This window comes from Pongo abelii, chromosome 1 (genome assembly GCF_028885655.2).
Source record: "Pongo abelii isolate AG06213 chromosome 1, NHGRI_mPonAbe1-v2.0_pri, whole genome shotgun sequence".
Lineage (NCBI taxonomy): Eukaryota > Metazoa > Chordata > Mammalia > Primates > Hominidae > Pongo > Pongo abelii.
This window is the reverse complement of record NC_071985.2, coordinates 180,463,164-180,482,878: the sequence shown is the minus strand read 5'-3', so window position 1 is coordinate 180,482,878 and position 19,715 is coordinate 180,463,164. Positions and strand designations below refer to the sequence as shown.

General features: G+C 41.4%; 1 protein-coding gene across 1 annotated transcript in view; it reads left to right on the top strand.

The window, feature by feature from the left end:
- Window positions 1-19,715, top strand: part of ZYG11B (zyg-11 family member B, cell cycle regulator) — a 99,762-nt gene that overhangs the window by 40,931 nt on the left and 39,116 nt on the right. Inside the window, exons 3-5 of the mRNA XM_009250261.3 lie at window positions 3,265-4,019; window positions 11,555-11,695; window positions 16,513-16,689. Of these exons, the coding sequence (XP_009248536.1) occupies window positions 3,265-4,019; window positions 11,555-11,695; window positions 16,513-16,689 (1,073 nt within the window). The remainder of the gene's footprint in view (window positions 1-3,264; window positions 4,020-11,554; window positions 11,696-16,512; window positions 16,690-19,715) is intronic.

Below are 19,715 nucleotides of genomic sequence, written 5' to 3'. Positions count from 1 at the left end.
ATTTCTGCTTCCCAGTTGGCTTCTACTGACACCATGTTGGAAGGAGGTGGCCTCATTACTGTTGGGCAGTTGTGAAAGTCCTGACTTGCCACTAGACTTCCTATGACAGCACCCCAGCAGGGAAGCAGGTAGAGAACTTCATCACTGCTCGATGAGCGTTAAAGTTCAGGCTCCCCAGATGGTATCTACTGACATCATGGTGGGGGATAGTTCTTACTGCTCAGCAGGAATGAAAGTCCTTGCTCTCTACTCAGACTTCTCTAAAACCTCCCCTGTGGGCAGATTGGGGCAAGTAATTACAGCCTGGCAGGGGTAGAAATCTAGGCACCTATTGGCATTTGCTGGCATGGGTGGGGCTGCAGTTTTTTCTGTCGTGTTTGGCTGAAGTAGAGGAGTTACTGTCTACTAGCTGTTTCCTGTCTTACTAGTTGCTCCTTTCCTGGTACGTTGGCTAGAGTGAGCAGATTTTGGGGGAGCTTTTTTGTCTGTGCCCATTGGTGTTTCCAGGCTGCTGGCTCCTTCAACTTTAGATCTGGGATATATGACCGGAAAAAAACCAGGAACTTTTCTGCATTGTTCCATGGGTCCCAAGGTCCCTAGCTGATCTGCTTTCATCTCTTCACCTTTCAGAGTGATCTAGCTCCAGCTCACCTTCAGCCTCATTTCTTCTCTCCCATTTGCATGCTTATATCCCCAGAAATGCACTGCATCTTATGGCTCTAGCTATTTCTTATATTCAAGCAATATAGAAAGAACTACTTGCCATTTCCTAACCCCGTGATATGCTTTCACATCTTTAAGACTTTGCTTATGTTGTATATTCTTTCTTTAATATACCTAACCTTCTTTCTCTTTTTTTTTTTTGAGATGGAGTCTTGCTCTGACGCTCAGGCTGGAGTGCAGTGGCGCAGTCTCGGCTCACTGCAGCCTCCGCCTCCCAAGTTCAAGTGATTCTCTGCCTCAACCTCCCAAGTAGCTGGTATTACAGGCGTGCACCACCACACCCATTTAATTTTTGCATTTTTAGTAGAAACGGGGTTTTGCCACGTTGGCCAGGCTGCTCTCGAATTCCTGGCCTCACGTGATCCATCCACATCAGCCTCCCAAAATGCTGGCATTACAGGCATGAGCCACTGCACCTGGCCTACTAACCTTCTTTCTCTATCTTTAAATTCTTCCAGCATTTTCAAAGGCCTTACTCAAAGATCACCTCTCCCATCAAATCTTTTCCAGATCTTCATTCATGGTGGTTTACTTCTTTTTCTTTGTTTTTGTGGTACTTTATACTTGACATTGATATACCATATATTTCGTTTTGTTATGGCTGTTTGTGGCTTTTTTACTCCATGGGATTATGAATCTTTTGATTATAGGGGCATATCTTATTTTTCTTTGTATCTACAACATTTAGAGTACTTGACATATTGTAATTGTTTAATAAACTGTTTGCTGAATGGACCCCATCATGAAATTTACTCCCCTGAAATAGAGTGCAGGTAATTTGAAAGGCTGTCTCTAGAACCACATTGTTTAATAGAAATGTAATTTTAAATTTACTGGTGGCCACATAAAAAATAAAAATAAAAAGAAACAAGTGAAACTAGTTTTAATAATTTTTATTTAACCCAATATATTAAAAAATGATCATTTCAACCTGTAGTATATATAAAAAATTGAGATACTTTACATTATTTTGTTGTATTAAGTCTTCACAATCTGGTGTATATTTTGTACTTTATAGCTGACCTCACTTTGTACCACCTGCTTTTCAAGTGCTCTCCAGCTGTGTGGAGCTAGTGACTATGTATTGGGCAGCACAGCTCTAAAATATAATGGAGTTCTTAATATGTAATTAGTCATTTTTGTCCACTTTGGCAGGTTTTGCACAGGCCTTTCTTGATTTTAACTGTGTAACTGTAATTAAGTCTGCAAAACTCATTAGAGAGTAGTGCTCCCTTTTAAAAACACCTCATTTCTAATTTAAGGGTGACTGGCTGGCAGCCTAGCTACATTTTGAGTATGGGCCAGCTAAGATGCTGCCTTAGAGTTCCTCTCATGACTTCAGGCTATTTATTTACCTGTCCTCAACTGCTCATTCACCCCAGACTATTCTTAGACTACCTGTTTTTGGCATGATTGTTACTTCTTTCACAGTCAATGTTGTTTAGTTGATATGTGATATTGTTGATGTGCCTCCAGAGTATCATATACTTGTAACACTGTTGATTGGTAGACAGGTAGATCTCGAAGGCACTTCAAGAGGTTACTGTGTCGACTTCATTTACATTCATCTGCGGGAGAGGGGGTGTGGGGGGAAGCTTTAACTACTAGTATTTTTTTTTTTTTTTTTTCAGAGGCAAGGTCTCACTCTGTCACCCAGGCTGGTGTGCAATGGTGCAGTCATAACTCACTATAACCACGAACTCCTGGGCTCAAATGATCCTTCCATCTCAGCCTCCCTAGTAGCTGGGACTATAGGCATGCACCACTATGCCCAACTCGTTTTCAGTTATTTTGTAGAGATGGGGTCTTGCTATGTTTCCCAGGCCTAGATCACTTTAATAAGGTTTGAGATCTGGCTAGTGGTTTATTAATGAATTACAAGGCATTAAGTGCATGCTAAATATATTATGTGTATATGTGTTTGTATAATAATACGTTAAGTTGAATTTAAAGGATAGGCTAGAAATGTATTGGTAACAAATCAAATACCTTAACACAAGGTTTATACCTCACTTGTGGTACATAAACTCTGCAAGTCCATAGAGGATTCTGCTTCATGGTCACCCTAGGGTCTAAACTGATGGAGGGTTTCTCCTCATATAACTATACTCTCTAGAACGTGAAGGCTCCTCATTTGTCATAGCAGGAAAAGACAGCATGGAAAATCATGCACTGGCTCTCAGGTGCTTCAGCTTACAGTCCATTGGCCAGAACTAGGCACATGGCTCCAGCTAACTCCAGGGATGGGCTGGGAAATGTAGTTGTCTGGTAAGGTAAGAACTAGATGTTAGTGGATATCAATAATGTCTGCCACAGTCCTGATTCTGCCACTTTCTAGCCCTGTGATCTTGGAAAGCCACTCTCTGAGCCCCAGTTTACTCATCTACAAGTTGTAAACAATAATATTCTCACCTAAATGAATTGTGATTATCAGACGAGATACTGTTACATGGGAGCACTTCGGAAATGTAAAGTGTGATGGAAATTTTGGCTATTCTTTAACTGTTTTTTGAAGTTAAAATGCTGCTTGTTTTTCCACAGGTCTATTGAATGATGGAACTGTGGGTATTTTTAGGGGCAACCAGATGCGCTTAAAGCGGGCCTGCATTCGCAAAGCAAAGATCTCTGCTGTTGCTTTCCGGAAAGCTTTCTGCCACCACAAGTTAGTGGAACTTGATGCCACAGGTGTGAATGCTGATATCACGATTACAGACATTATCAGTGGGCTTGGCAGTAACAAATGGATCCAGCAGAATCTCCAGTGCCTGGTGCTGAATTCATTAACTCTCTCCCTCGAGGATCCTTACGAGCGCTGCTTCAGCCGGCTTTCTGGCCTTCGAGCTTTAAGCATCACGAATGTTCTCTTTTACAATGAAGACCTGGCTGAAGTTGCCTCATTGCCAAGATTAGAGAGCTTGGATATTTCTAACACCTCGATCACAGACATCACTGCTCTACTGGCCTGCAAAGACCGACTCAAGTCTCTAACCATGCACCACTTAAAATGTTTAAAAATGACAACTACCCAGATACTGGATGTAGTTCGGGAACTCAAACATCTGAATCATCTTGATATCTCAGATGACAAACAGTTTACATCAGACATAGCTCTTCGCTTACTAGAACAAAAAGACATCCTACCTAACCTTGTTTCTCTGGATGTTTCTGGGAGAAAGCACGTGACAGATAAAGCTGTTGAAGCCTTTATACAACAACGTCCAAGCATGCAATTTGTAGGTTTGCTGGCTACTGATGCTGGTTACTCTGAATTCCTCACAGGCGAAGGACATTTGAAGGTTAGACTTTAAAAATGTATTATTTTGTCAGGCTGACCAATATCTTAGTTGCATAAGACTCTATTAAAGATGAATGTCTATAATATGTGGAACATGTTCATGAAACAGGGCCGCATATAGTTGAAAGGCTTAGAGTCCTAATTAAAATCTCAGCTTCATGACCCAGAACAAGCTATGATGTCACTTTGAGTTTTTATTTATTTATTTGTAGAATAGATACTATTCTTACCTTGCAGAATTCTGAAGATTAATAATAATCTATGTAAAGTGCAAGTCACATAGTAGGTCCTGGCTAAACAATAGGTCGTCTTATGATGATAATGTTTAGCTATTTTGAACCATTTACATATACTGGTTTTTTTTGTTTTTTTTTTTTCTTTTGAGACGGAGTCTCGCTCTGTCGCCCAGGCTGGAGTGCAGTGGCATTATCTCGCTCACTGCAAGCTCTGCTTCCCGGGTTCATGCCATTCTCCTGCCTCAGCTCCCCGAGTAACTGGGACTACAGGTGCCCGCCACCACGCCTGCCTAATTTTTTGTATTTTTAGTAGAGACAGAGTTTCACTATGTTAGCCAGGATGGTCTCAATCTCCTGATCTTGTAATCTGCCCGCCTCGGCCTCCCAAAGTGCTGGGATTATAGGCATGAGCCACCGCACCCAGCTTCATATGCTGTTTTTAATGGATAACTTCAGAGAAACTAAGGACACCCCTTGTTGAATTGAATACCTAGTGGGAGATCAAGTTTTCTAAGGAGATCTCTACTGTAGAAATGGTAGAATTTTGCTTTTCCTAAGATTTCTCATGCCTAATGGTTTAAATTTAGTTTAACAAACATCAGTTAGATTTGGTAGAGCTTGGGATTCAAAAATGAAAATGAGGCTGGGTGCAGTGGCTCACACCTATAATCCCAACACGTTGGGAGGCAGAGGTGGGCAGGTCACTTGAGGTCAAGAGTTCAAGACCAGCTTGGCCAACATGGTGAAACCCCGTCTCTACTAAAAATATAAAAATTAGCCAGCCATGGTGGCATGTGCCTGTAGTCCTAGCTACTCAGGAGGCTGAGGCAGGAGAATCACTTGAATCCAGGAGGCGGAAGTTGCAGAGAGCCAAGATTGTGCCACTGCGCTCAAGCCTGGGTGACAGCGTGAGACTCCGTCTCGAAAAAAAAAAAAAGAAAATGATATAGAATCTGCCTCCAAGGAGCTTAACCTAATGGGAGTGGTGATTATATGATTACAAATACATTTTTATATTTATACCTGTTTATATACTTTTATAGATATATGCTTTAAACTAGATATAGATATAGATATAGTTTTTTTTTTTTTTTTTTTTTTTTTGGAGATGGAGTCTCACTCTGTTGCCCAGGCAGGAGTGCAGTGGTGTGATCTTGGCTCACTACAACCTCCACTTCCCAGGTTCAAGTGATTCTCCTGCCTCAGTCTCCCAAGTAGCTGGGACTATAGGCACACACCACCACGCCCGGCTAAGTTTTTGTATTTTAGTAGAGACAGGGGTTCACCATGTTGCCAAGGCTAGTCTCGAACTCCTGAGCTCAGGCAGTTCGCCTGTCTTGGCCTTCCAAAGTGCTAGGATTACAGGCGTGAGCCACCACCCTCGGCCTGGTTTCTCTGAGAAATTGATGAATGAGTGGAGATCTTAAGGGTGAGTAGCTCAGTAGAGAACATTCCAGGCAGACAGAATAATATGTGCAAAGACTGCGTTAGGAAGAGAGGGGAGACCCAGGCATTAGTATTTTTTAAAGCTTCTTAGATGATTGCAGTGTCCAGCCAAACTCATGAATCACTGTTTTACAATAACTTTTTTTTTTTTTTTCCCAGAGGCAGGGTCTTTCCCTGTTACCCAGGCTGGAGTACAGTGGCATGAACAGGCTCACTGCAGCCTCTACCTCCTGGGCTCGAGTGGATCCTCCTGGCTTAGCCTCCTGAGTAGCTGGGACCACAAGCATGTGCCACCATAACTGGCTAATTTTTTTTTTTTTTTTTTTTTTGAGATGGCGTCTAGCTCTGTCACCCAGGCTGGAGTGCAATGGCATGATCTCGGCTCACAGCAACCTCCACCTCCTGGGTTTTGGCGAATTTCCTGCCTCAGCCTCCTGAGTAGCTGGGATTACAGGTGCCTGCTATCATGTCCAGCTAATTTTTGTATTTTTGGTAGAGATGGGGTTTCACCGTGTTAGCCAGGCTAGTCTTGAACTCCTGACCTAGGTAATCTGCCTGCCTCGGCCTCCTAAAGTGCTGGGATTACAGGCGTGAGCCACTGCTCCTGGCCTAATTTTTTTTTATTTTTTATATTTTTTAGTGTTTTTGTAAAGATGGGTTCTCGCTCAGCAATCCTCCCACCTTGGCCTCCTGGTTTTGGGATTATAGGTGTAAGCCCCTGAGCCTAGCCTGGCTTTCTTACCATAGAATTTCAGCTCTGTCATCAGTATTTCCCCACTCGATTTTCTCTTCTTACTGTTTCCCTACTCAGTTTTCTCTTCTGTCACCATCAGTTTCCTGAACCTTCCATTTCTCCACAACTAGAATTCTTACATTTGTTGGCCACCTTATCCCATACTTGGATTATCTACCATGCTGTGGCTCCCAACTCATGAGAACATTGAAAATCTGCTAAACCCAGTGTTAGTTCTTATTCTTCATTTTATTTGACCCAAAGTAAAATGGTATTTGACATAATTGATCTTTGCCTCTTCCTTGAGATACCTTTTCTTTTTAACTTAGCTTCCAGGATATCATACTTGTCTTGTTTTTTTTTTTCCTACTTGTCTTGCTACTGAGCCTCAATTTCCTTTGTTGGTTCTTCCTCATCTTCCAGGCCTCTAACTGTTGGAGAGTTCTGAACCTCAGTCCTTAAATCTATATGCCGATGACTCCTAAATTTGTGTCTTAACTTAGAGCTCTCCCTTGAAGTTAGACTCCTATATTGAACTGCAGTAATTAACATGCAGTGAAGGTACATAAATGTTTTTTGGCCAGGCTTGGTGGCTCATGCCTTTAATCCCAGCACTTTGGGAGGCCGAGGTGGGAGGATTGCTTGAGCTCAGGAGTTCGAGACTAGCCTGAGCAGCATAGTGAGACCCCCATCTGACACCTGTAATCCCAGCACTTTGGGAGGCCAAGGCGGGCAGATCACTTGAGGTCAGGAGTTCAAGACCAGCCTGGCCAACATGGTGAAACCCCGTCTTTACTAAAAATACAAAAATTAGCCAGGCATGATGGCACATGCCTGTAATCCCATCTATTCAGGAGGCTGAGGCAGGAGAATTGCTTGAACCTGGGAGGCGGAGGCTGCAGTGAGCCAGCATTGTGGCACTGCATTCCAGCCTGGGCGATAGAGTGGTCTGTGTCTCAAAAACAAAAAACAAAACAACAACAAAAAGATATCTGTTAATATCCCTGCTCTTGAGGAATTCTAGTCTAGTGGAGAAGATACAGACTAATTTAAAAATAGCTTTAGTTGGCCAGGCGTTGTGGCTCATGCCTGTAATCCCAGCACTTTGGGAGAAAAAAGAATATACTTATAATTTGAGCAGCCAGATGTGAGGGTTTGTCACTGGGTAGAGAAGTGTTGTTCACTGAATAAAACATAGAGGCAATGGCAGTGGCTCACGCCTGTAATCCCAGTACTTTGGGAGGCTGAGGCAGGCGGATCACCTGATGTCGGGAGTTGAAGACCAGCCTGACGAACATGGAGAAACCCCGTCTCTACTAAAAATCCAAAAAAAATTAGCCGGGCGTGGTGGCGCATGCCTGTAATCACAGCTACTTGGGAGGCTGAGGCAGGAGAATCGCTTGAACCCAGGAGGTGGAGGTTGTGGTGAACCAAGATGGCGCCATTGATTTCCTGCCTGAACAACAAGAGCAAAACTCTGTCTTTAAAAAAAAAAAAAAAAATATATATATATATATATATATATGCAATAAAATTGGCTTAGAGCACGCCTATAATCCTAGCACTTTGGGAGGCCAAGACATGTGGATCACTTGAGGCCAAGAGTTGGAGACCAGCCTAGCCAACATGATGAAACCCTTCCTCTACTAAAAATACAAAGAAATTTAGCCGAGCATGGTGGCAGATGCCTGTTGTCCCAGCTACTTAGGAGGCTGAGGCAGGAGAATCACTTGAACCCGGGAGGTGGAGGTTGCAGTGAGCTGAGATTGTGCCATTGCACTCCAGACTGAGCAATAGAGAGAGACTGTGTCTCAAAAAAAAAAAAAAAAAAAAAAAAAATTGGCTTAGAGTGTTTAACATTCCAGTAACAAAAGTTCTTTAATTTTATATTCAAGGTAACTTGAGGATATATTTCATATAAGAGATTTATAAAGCTGTTGGAACCAACCAAATGTGGGTAAAGGAAGAATAAAGTCTGATTTAGATTATTTTCTATTTCCCTCTTACAGTTTTTTTCATTTCATATTTCAGTGTTTTTTTCTGAATTTATAAGAAAAAGTTCTGGGTGATTCAATGAACTGAACACTTTGAAAAATTTTATTAAATACCCATTTGTATATGTGAATATGTAGTCCAAACCAGTTTGTGTATGTATGTTATACATAAATAGAAAGTTTAAAAAGCATTTAAGGAAGTAAAGTAATGGAGGCTGGGAGTGGTGGCTCATGCCTGTAATCCCAGCACTTTAGGAGGCCGAGGTTGGCTGATCATTTGAGGTCAGGAGTTCGAGACCAGCCTGGCCAACATGACAAAATCCCGTCTCTACTAAAAATACAAAAATTAGCCGGGCTTGGTGGCGGGCGCCTGTAATCCCAGCTACTCAGGAGGCTGAGGCATGACAATTGCTTGAACCCAGGAAGTAGAGGTTGCAGTGAGCCAAGATCGTGCCACTGCACTCCAGTCTGGGCGACAGAGCGAGACCATATCTCAAAAAAAGGAAAAGAAAAAAGAAAAGATGTAAAGTAATGGAAGTAAAGAAACTTTTATTATTATTTCAACAATCTTAGAAATTCTTAATATGTGCCCTGTGTCACGTGACATATATCAATACTGTAGTCTAATTCATTTCAGACTCTTGTAGCATATCCCATTAATGGTTGAAATGTCAGCCATGATACATCCCTTCATTTCCTCAAAGCTGCGTATTCCAATCTGAATATTTATAGGTTTTTTGTTTTTTTGATAAAGAGTCTCACTCTGTTGCCCATCATGGAGTGCTGTGACACAGTCATGGCTTACTGCAGCTTCAAATTCCTGGGCTCAAGCAGTCCTCTTCAGTCTCCCAAGTAGCTGGGACTACAGGCATGCACCATCACACGTAACTAATTTTTCTTTTCTTTTATAGAGACAGGCAGGGTCTTTCTATGTTCCTCAGGCTGGTTTTGAACTCCTGGGCTCAAGCGATCCTCCTGCTTCTACCTCCCAAAGTGCTGGGATTATAGGCATGAGCCATCATGCCTCGCTGAATATTATATGTTTATATAAAACTTAATTACTGAGTAATATATTTTTAAAATATTTGATTACTTTTGTGTGACACTGTATAATGTTACTGCCAAAAAAGACTAAATCTTCCCCTTATTATGAGATAGTCCCTCTGAATGACATTTTTTGGCATTTTTTATTGTAAATAAAACAGAGACAAAGGCAATAAATAATTATGTAGCTTAATGAGTTGAAAATAAAGTGAACACACTTGAGACCATCACTCAGGTTAAGTAACAGAACTTTGTCATCTACCCCAAAGCTCGCTTCGGCCTCCCAAAGTGGTGGGATTACAGGTGTGAGCCACTACACCCAGCCATGTCCTTTCATTTCTTTATAATTTTATGACCCAGCTATTTAGGCACCTGTATAATCTTGTCCGTTTAAAACAATTTGATGTCTTTTGAGTATCTTTTAGTTTATAGGTTCCTCCTCATCCCTTTCTTTTCCTTATAATTTGTTTATTGAAGAATCTATTGTTTGGATTTGTAGAGTTTCCCTCAGTCTGGATTTTATTGTATTTGTTGCTGTTTTGTAAAGACAGGGTCTTGCTGTGTTGCCCAGGCTGGTCTGGAACTCCTGGGCTTAAAGTAATGCTCCTGCCTCAGCCTCCAAAAGTGCTGGGGTTACAGATATAAGCCACTCTGCCAGCCTGGATTTTGCTGATTGTATACTAATGGTGCATCTTTCTCTTTGTATTTTCTGCAAATTGGTAGCTAGATTTGGAGGCTTAATTAGACTTACGTTAGATCCCTTTGGCCAGACCCTTAGGTGTTGTGTTCTTACGTTATGAGGTACATAAATATCTAGTTGTTTCTCTTTCTGTGATGTTAACAGTTATTGACACTTAGTAGCTAGATCTATCAATTCATTGGGGATTATGGTGATATTTTAATCATTTATTTTTCACTTACTAGTTGGATTACTTTTATAAAGAGCCACTTTCTGCTACCTATATTTGGTTGCCCAGTGGCACCTGAACCACATTTTAAGATAAGTATATTATCTTAAAATAATATGCTTTTATGTTGGGAATCCCTAGAAAGACTTAAACAGAACCTCTTGGTGCTGAAAAGGAGCGTGATAAATCTGGGGAAATTAATTGATACATTTATTTGATGAATACTTATGGAGAAAGTATTCTGAGCCAAACATAATGCTAGCTATTGGGGTACAATGGTGAATGGATCAATCTAGTGGGGGATTATGATAATAGCTATGAAAGAGATGTTTCAGGGGACCTAACTTAAATCAGTGGCTCAACGAAGACTTCTCTAAGAAAGTGTCCTTAACTTGAATAAGGAAGAATGAGTAGAAATTAGTCAAGCAAAGAGAGAAAGGAAGTTTTCAGTTAGAGAGGACATTGTGTGAGTGGTCCTTTGCTGAGAAAAAGCTTGACTTACGGAAAGATGAGGAAAAAAGGTCATACAGCTATAACATTGTGAGCTTGAGGGAGAGGATTAAGAGGCAGATAGGATCCTAATCAAGCGGTAGGGCCTTATAATAGTGTTAAATATCTTGAGATGTATTTTAGGTATAATACAGAAAATTTCACCCATGGTCTTATGCTAGGTTCTGAGCCTATCTAATATACATCTCTTCAAGACAGATATACCTGTTTAAGATGACTAATCTGGATAGATTGGAAAGTATAATCATTTTTATTTGATCCCAGCTTTACATAACTATCCAAGATGCCATGTATACAAATGATATTTATTTATTTATTTAGAGACAGAGTCTTGCTGTGTTGCCCAGGCTGGAGTGCAGTGGCGCGATCTCAGCTCACTGTAACCTCCGCCTCCTGGGTTGAAGCGATTCTTCTGCCTCAGCCTCCTGAGTAGCTGCAATTACAGGCATGCGCCACCATGCTTGGCTAATTTTTTTATTTTTAGTAGAGATGGAGTTTCACCATGTTGGTCAGGGTGGTCTCAAACTCCTGACTTCACATGATCCACCCACCTTGGCCTCCCAAAGTACTGGGATTACAGGCGTGAGCCACCGCGCCTGGCCACAAATGATATTTAGATAGAGAAAGAGAGAGAATTCTAAAAGCTAATCTGATTGTGTTCACAGGTGTCTGGAGAAGCCAATGAAACTCAGATTGCAGAAGCACTGAAGCGTTACAGTGAACGGGCATTCTTTGTTCGGGAAGCTCTGTTTCATCTTTTTAGTCTGACTCATGTGATGGAAAAAACAAAGCCAGAAATTTTAAAGGTAAGAATAAGAAACTGGATATGAAATTTTTGAAATGATCTCCCTGGGCAGATGATTTTTTGAAGAAAATTGGTGAAAATTTGCATTTAGTCTTTTTTTATTATTTATAATGTGATTGATGCCATGTGATTTCAATCATTAGCTATAAACGAGAGACAAGATAGTTGTACAATGTTATTGAAGTTTTACAGTAGTCTCATTAAGCAATATAAATGTCTTGTAGTACATATTTATCTACCTAAAACCAGTGACCACCATGATATTTTATCACCAGCTACTGTAGAAAATGAAAGTATATGACTGGAATCAGGACACTGTATTGTATATTAACCCTATATTGCTTCCCAAATAGATTTTTTAGAAATACAATATTGGGCCAAATATGGTAGTTCATGCCTGTAATCCTAGCACTTCAGGAGCTGAGACAGACGGGTAGTTTGAGCCCAGGAGTTCGAGACCAGCCTGAGCAACGTGGCAAAACCCCATTTCTACAAAAAGTATAAAAAAAATAAAAAAAAAAAAGAGAAGTAAAGACAAAGCAAATATCGGAATTCCATAAGGTACTTTTCCATGCTGTTTAGAACCTACTGTGCATTCTTAACTGATTTACATTACTCCCCAATTAAGTTTTTTTGTTCTTGTTTTTTGTTTTTTTTTAAAGACATAGGGTCTTACTGTGTTCCCCAGGCAAGAGTGCAGTGGCTATTCACAGGCCTCAAACTCCTGGGCTCAAGCAATCCTGTCTCAGCCTCCCAAGTAGCTAGGACTACAGGTGTACATCACAGCACCTAGCTGTTTTAACCAAGACAGCTTTTGAAGGGCAAGAAAGGAGATTTCTTAATTTTATTGAATGCTTCAGGCAACATTTATCAAAATGTGGTCCTTTGGGCCAGGACGCAGTGGTTCACACCTGTAATAACTTTGAGAGGCTGAGGCAGGTGGGTCACTTGGGTCCAGGAGTTCTAGACCAGCCTGGCCAACATGGCAAAACCCCATCTCTACTAAAAATACAAAAAATTAGCCAAATGTGGTGGTGCATGCCAGTAATCCCAGCTACTCAGGAGGCTGAGGCATGAGGAACCTGGGAGGCCGAGGTTACAGTGAGCCGAGATCGTGCCACTGCACCGCAGCCTGAGCAACAGAGCAAGACTCTCTCAAAACAACAACAACAACAACAAAAGTTGTCCTTTAACCACTAGAAGTCTAGGATGTTGCTTATTTAAAAAGCATATTTGTGGCCAGGCGTGGTGGCTCACACCTGTAATCCCAGTACTTTGGGAAGCCAAGGCAGGCAGATCACTTGAGCTCAGGAGTTCAAGACCAGCCCGGGCAACATGGCAAAACCCTATCTCTACAAAAATTACAAAAATTAGCCAGGTGTGGTGGCATGCACCTGTAGTCCCAGCTACCCGGGACACTGAGGCAGGAGAATTGCTCGAGCCAGGGAGACAGAGGTTATAGCGAGCTGAGATCATGCTACCACACTCCAACCTGGGTAACAGGAGTGAAACCTTGTCTTAAAAAAGAAAAAAAAAAAGATATTTGTAAACCCCACCCCCAAAAATTTAGATTCAGTAGGGCTAGATGAGGCACAGGAATCTACGTTTTAATAAGCCCCCAAGATAATTCCAAGGTAATTTTTACGCACGTTCAATTTTGAAAACCAATGAGCTTAGGACTATATTATATTTGGCACCTCATTTAGTGGGCACAATTCCAAGAGATGGGTTTTATCTTCTATTTTACAGATTATGAAATTGAGGTTCTGTGACATTAAGTAATAATAAGTCAGTGGCAGAGCCACAGCTTGACATCCTACATATCTTAAATTCTGAGAATGAGGTGCTTGGGTAGGAACCAGTAACATTTTAGTCCTTAGGATATTATCACCAACACCTGTCACTCCTTTTATATATATCAGAGGATGTTGGCACTTGGTATATGAATTGTCTTTTTTTTTTTGGTTTTAATTACTGTGAACCGAGCAACAGAGGACTAGATCTCTAGTCTTGATCTGAAATATTCATTCAGACATTCAGAGAATGATTCAGAGATAAATGAAAGAATATAGGCTGTTTATTTATTTATTTGTTTATTTATTGAGGTAGCATCTCACTCTGTCACCCATGCTGGAGTGCAGTGGCATGATCATGGCTCACTGCAGCCTCGACCTCCCTCCTGGGCTCAAATGATCCCCCTTCCTCAGCCTCCAGAGTGGCTGGAACTACAAGCTAATAACACCATGCCTGGCTGAATTTTAAAATTTGTTATTATTATTATTTTTTTTTTTGTAGTGATGGAAACCCACTGTGTTGCCCAGGCTTGTCTCAAATTCCTGTGCTCAAGTGATTCTCCCGCTTTGGCCTCCCAAAGTGTTGGGATTATAGGAGTGAGCCACTTTTATTTTATTTTTTTAAAGATACAAGATGTAGCTGTATTGCCCAGGCTGGAGTGCAGTGGTGCACGATCATAGCTCACTGCAACTGCAACCTCAAACTCTTGAGCCCAGCAATCTTCTGCCTTAGCCTCTTGAATGGCTGGAACTATGGGTGTGCGCCATCACACCTGGCTAATTTTTCAAATTTTTAAAAATTTGTTTATTTATTTATTTTTGAGACAGTGCCTCACTCTGTCACCCAGGCTGGAGTGCAGTAGTATGATCATAGCTCACTGTAACCTCAAACTCCAGGGCTTGAGCAATCCTCCTGCCTAAGCCTCCTGAGTAGCTAGGACTACAGGCCCATGCAACCACACCGGGCTAATTTTGTAGAGACAGGGTCACACTATGTTACACAGGCTAATTTTTAAAAATTTTTTATACAGGCAGGTTCTTGCTGTGTTGCCCAGGCTAGTCTCGAATTCCTGACCTCAAGTGATCCTCCTGCCTTGAGCTCCCATGGTTCAGTAATTACAGGCATGAGCCACTGCACCTAGCCTAGGCAATTCCTTTTTTTTTTTTTTTTTTTTTTTTTCGAGACTGAGTCTCACTCTATTGCCCAGGATGGAGTGCAGTGGTGCTATCTCAGCTCACTGCAACCTCCGCCTCCCATGTTCAAGCGATTCTTCTGCCTCAGCCTCCTGAGGAGCTGAGATTATAGGCACCTGCCACCACGCCCAGCTAATTTTTGTATTTTTAGTAGAGACGAGGTTTCACCATGTTGGCCAGGCTGGTCTCGAACTCCTGATCTCAAGTGATCCACCTGCCTTGGCCTCCCAAAGTGCTGGGATTACAGGCATGAGCCACCATGCCTGGCCAAGGCAATTCTTATAGGGAATTTTGCTGCAAAGGGGAGCAAAGAAAAAAGGTGGTAATTGTTTGAGGAACTGAGATTAAAAGAGGGATGTTTTGTTTTTTTTAATAGGAAAAATATATCTTGTTTGTATCCTGATATGAATGATCCAGTACAGAATAAAAAATTGATATAGGAGTAGGAGGGGCGAACAGCTTCCTTTCAGTAGACAAGAAAATAATGATCTAACATATACATGGAGGGATTTGTTTTACAAAGGACCCCAAAAGATTCCTTATGGTAGCAGGCAGGAAGGTGACATGTATATGTACATATGCTGGTAAGTTGGTAAGTAGGATACATGTGGTAATGAGAATCTGAAGTTCTTTTCTGGTTGCTTCAGTTTTCTTTTTTTTTTTCTCTCTTTTCCTTAGAGACAGGGTCTCACTCTGTCCCCCAGGCAGAAGTGCAGTGGCACAACCATGGCTCCCTACAGGCTCTGCCTCCCAGGGCTCAGGCGATCCTCCCACCTCAGCCTCCCAAGTAGATGGGACTATAGGCGTGTACTACCATGCCCAGCTTTATACACACACACACACGTATATGTATACATATATGTGTATATACATGTATGTGTATATGTACATATACACATACGTGTATATACACATACATGTATATACACACATACTCACACATGTACACACACATAGAGAGAGAGAGAGATGGAGTTTCACCGTTGTCACCCAGGCTTGAGTGCAATGGTGTGCTCTTGGCTCACTGCAACCTCTGCCTCCTGGGTTAAAGCAGTTCTCCTGCTTCAGCCTCCCGAGTAGCTGGGATTACAGGCATGTGCCACCGTGCCCAGCTGATTTCTGTATTTTTAATAGAGATGGGGTTTCACCATGTTGGCCAGGCTGGTCTCAAACTCCTGACCTCAAGTGATCCACCTGCCTTGGCCTCCCAGAGTGCTGGGATTACAGGCGTGAGCCACCATGCCTGGCCCCCAGTGAATTTTTGTATTGTTTTATACAGATGGGGTTTCACCATGTTGCCCAGGCTGGCAGTTTTCTTAGTGTAGTTGAAAGCAAGGTCTTCAGCTGATAGTGAAGAATGGGAAGGATTCTTTGGGGGTTTGAGAGCAGAGGAAAAAGTGAGAAATAGTTGTCTAGGACAGGGGAAGTGAATGGATTTTATTGCACTTTAACCTCAGCAGTGTTCTCAAGGAACTGAAGATTGAAATTTGAGAGTGAAGTGTGCTCTATTCAAGTCAGTGAGAATTTATTCACTGCCTTCCATATAACAGGCACCATAAGTAGGTCTTGGAAATACAAAGATGAGTGACCTGTGTGGAAAAGATTCATTAGCTTTACAGAAAACCTCTAGATATGAATAGCTGAATACCTGCCTTTATGAGGTAGACTGGAACTATTTGTGAGTAACTGCTATATCCTAGGCTCTTTGCACATGAGGATGAAAAAGAAACTTATGACATCTTTGAAATTACTATAGACCAACAAAATAATTCTCTGTGAAGGGGGCTTGTATTTATAAGGTGAATTAAGAGGACTAATTTTTTTTTTCCAGCTTGTGGTTACTGGGATGAGAAACCACCCTATGAATTTGCCAGTGCAACTGGCTGCAAGCGCCTGTGTATTTAACTTAACCAAGCAGGATCTTGCTGCAGGAATGCCTGTCCGACTCCTGGCTGATGTGACCCATTTGCTGCTCAAAGCCATGGAACATTTTCCCAATCACCAGCAGGTAAGCTTATGTGAATTCCTTTTCAAATAGTCCTTGTAGTGTCTTCTACTCATCTCCTACAGTTCAGTTTAATAGACCAAGGCTGGAAATTCAAATGCCTTTGAAGGCTGTGGTATGACTGAGTGTAAGAAAACAGAGAAGTGGACACCAAAGGAGTATATTCCGTGCCTAAAAGCACCTAAATCCATATATTGGGGGACATAATACAAGCCATACAAAACTCAACTTCCTCCTAGATCTTGAGTTTGTGATCATTTCAGCAGATAGGCACAGAGGATCTGTTCTGGGCTAGGCACTATCAAATGCTGGGATACATAAATGATTAAGACATGTCTTTTCCATTTCTAGCAGTATGGTAGAAGGTGTAACTTGTCTTATACTTAGGATGAATACTAAAAATGTTGCTTAATATTTTTGTTTTTTAAACAGAGTCTTGCTCTGTTGCCAGGCCAGAGTGCAGTGGTGCGATCTCAGCTCACTGCAACCTCCACTTCCCGGGTTCAAGCGATTCCCCTGCCTCAGCCTCCCAAGTAGCTGGAATTACAGGCGCGTGCCACCACACCCAGCTAATTTTTGTATTCTTAGTAGAGACAAGGTTTCAACATGTTGGCGAGGGTAGTCTCGATCTCTTGTCTTTGTGATCCTCCCACCTCAACCTCTGAAAATGCTGGGATTACAGCCACCTCACCCAGCCCTTAACATTTTTTTTTAGGTCATTTGAAATTGACGATTGAGTTGGCAAGTTAGTAAAAAATACTGAGAGGCTCAAAACCAAGTAAAAATGGCAAACCACATTGGTGAGTGGATCATTGAAGCCAGCTTCCCTCATTGAGGGCAATTGCCAAACTAGATGAAATTTAGGCTTTGATTTTCATGGCCTCTGGAAGCCGGTCAGACAGAAGACTCCTAGCATAAACTATGACTTCCTCCCCAGAGATACATTCTTACAAAAAGGGAGCTATAAATAAGTCTGCCTATGTTAGGGAAACAACAAAAGAATAAGCCCAAAGAAAGTAGAAGGAAGGAATAACAAAGATGAAAGTAAAAATTAATAAAATAAAAAACATACCATTATTTTAGAGAGGATCAATAATTCCAAGAATTGGTTCTTCGAACATATTTAATAGTATTGAAAACTCATTGGCAAAGTTGATCAGGGAAAAATGAGAAAGGATGCATATAAAATAAATAAGGTTAGGAAATGGGGTGGGGGAAATGGGAAGTCACTGTAATGGGTAGAGTTTCCTTCCGGGGTGATGGAAATGTTTGGGATGATGAAATTGTGATGGTTGCACAACTCTGTGACTATACTACAATCCATCAAATTGTACACTTTAAGTAGGTGAATTGTATGGTACATGAACTGTATCTCAATAAAGTTGTTATATATCTTTAAAAATAATGTTTACAGTAGGCCAGGCATGGTGGCTCATGCCTGTGATCCCCGCACTTTGGGAGGCCGAAATAGGAGGATCACTTGAGCCCAGGAGTTCAAGACCAACCTGGGCAACATAGTGAGGCCCTATCTCTACAGATAATAAAAAAATTAGCCTGGCATGGTGGCACACCATCTGTGGTCCCAACTACTCAGGAGCCTAAAGAGTACATGCCTAAAAGCATTTAAATCCATATGTTGAGGAATTGTTTGAGCCAGGCACTCAAGGCTGCCATGAACTGTGATCAAGCCACTGCACTGCAGCCTGTGCAACAGAGCGAGACTTTGTCTCAAAACAAACAAAAAAGAATGTTTGGGCCGGGCGTGGTGGCTCATGCCTGTAATCCCAGCACTTTGGGAGGCCGAGGCAGGCATATCACATGAGGTCAGGAGTTTGAGACCAGCCTGACCAACATGGAGAAACCCCATCCCTACTAAAAATACAATATTAGCCGGGCGTGGTGGTGCATGCCTATAATCCCAGCTACTCGGGAGGCTGAGGCAGGAGAATCGCTTGAACCCAGGAGGGGGAGGTTGCAGTGAGCCAAGATCGCACCATTGAACTCCAGCTTGGGCAACAAGAGCGAAACTCTGTCTCAAAAAAAAAAAAAAAAAAAAAGTGTTCACAGTAGCACTGTGTAACTGTGTATAATGATAACAAATTGGAAACACCAAACACCAAATGTCCATCAGCCTGTGTTTAGTCACACATCAGAACACTTAGAAGCAGTGAATGATGAATGAGTTACAATTCCAGATGACAACCTTGATCAATCTCAATTACAAGTTGGGTATTTTTAAAAATGCAGAAGAGTACATACATGTGATTCAGTTTACTTACAGTTCAGAAACTTGCAAAACTATATGGCACTTTATTTAGGAATATAAATACATGTTTTGATAAAAAGCAAGGGACTGTTAAACACAAAATTTAGGCTAGTAGTTCCTCTGAGGGGTAATGAGAGGGAAAAGAGGGGGCCAAACGGGACTTGCTAATAGTACTATTGGTAATAGATTCTTTTTCTGAAACTGAGTGGTAGGTACACCTACACAGCAGTAGTATTCACTGTATTGTTATTCCTTACACTTTTGCTACTCAAAGTGTGTTCTGCTAACCAGCTGTGTTGGCATCCCCCGCAAGCTTGTTAGTAAGGCAGAATCTCAAGATCCCAGACTTACAGAATCATTTTATAAAGATCTCCAAGTGATTTGTATACACATTAAAGTTTGAGAAGCACTGCCTTATGCCTACATATATTTTGTAAATATTTTTCTGTATTTCTTATTTAGTAAAAACATTTAAAAACAACTCAATTAAAAAAAAAAACAACCCTGGGAATTCACCTGTTAGTTGGAAATGCAAATACTGTAAACTATTATGAAATTATCTTCAGCTATTTTAACTAAGTGCTACAGAAACTTGAGAATGATTAATTCTGCTGGCTGGATTGGTGTATGGACAAAGGTACCAGGCAGGATTTCAAAGGGGAAGTGACATTGACTCATATCTTAAAAAATGAATAGGATTTCCCATGGAGAAAAGCAGAAAAACAGTAAACAGTGGACCTATGCCTACAATATATATTGTAAA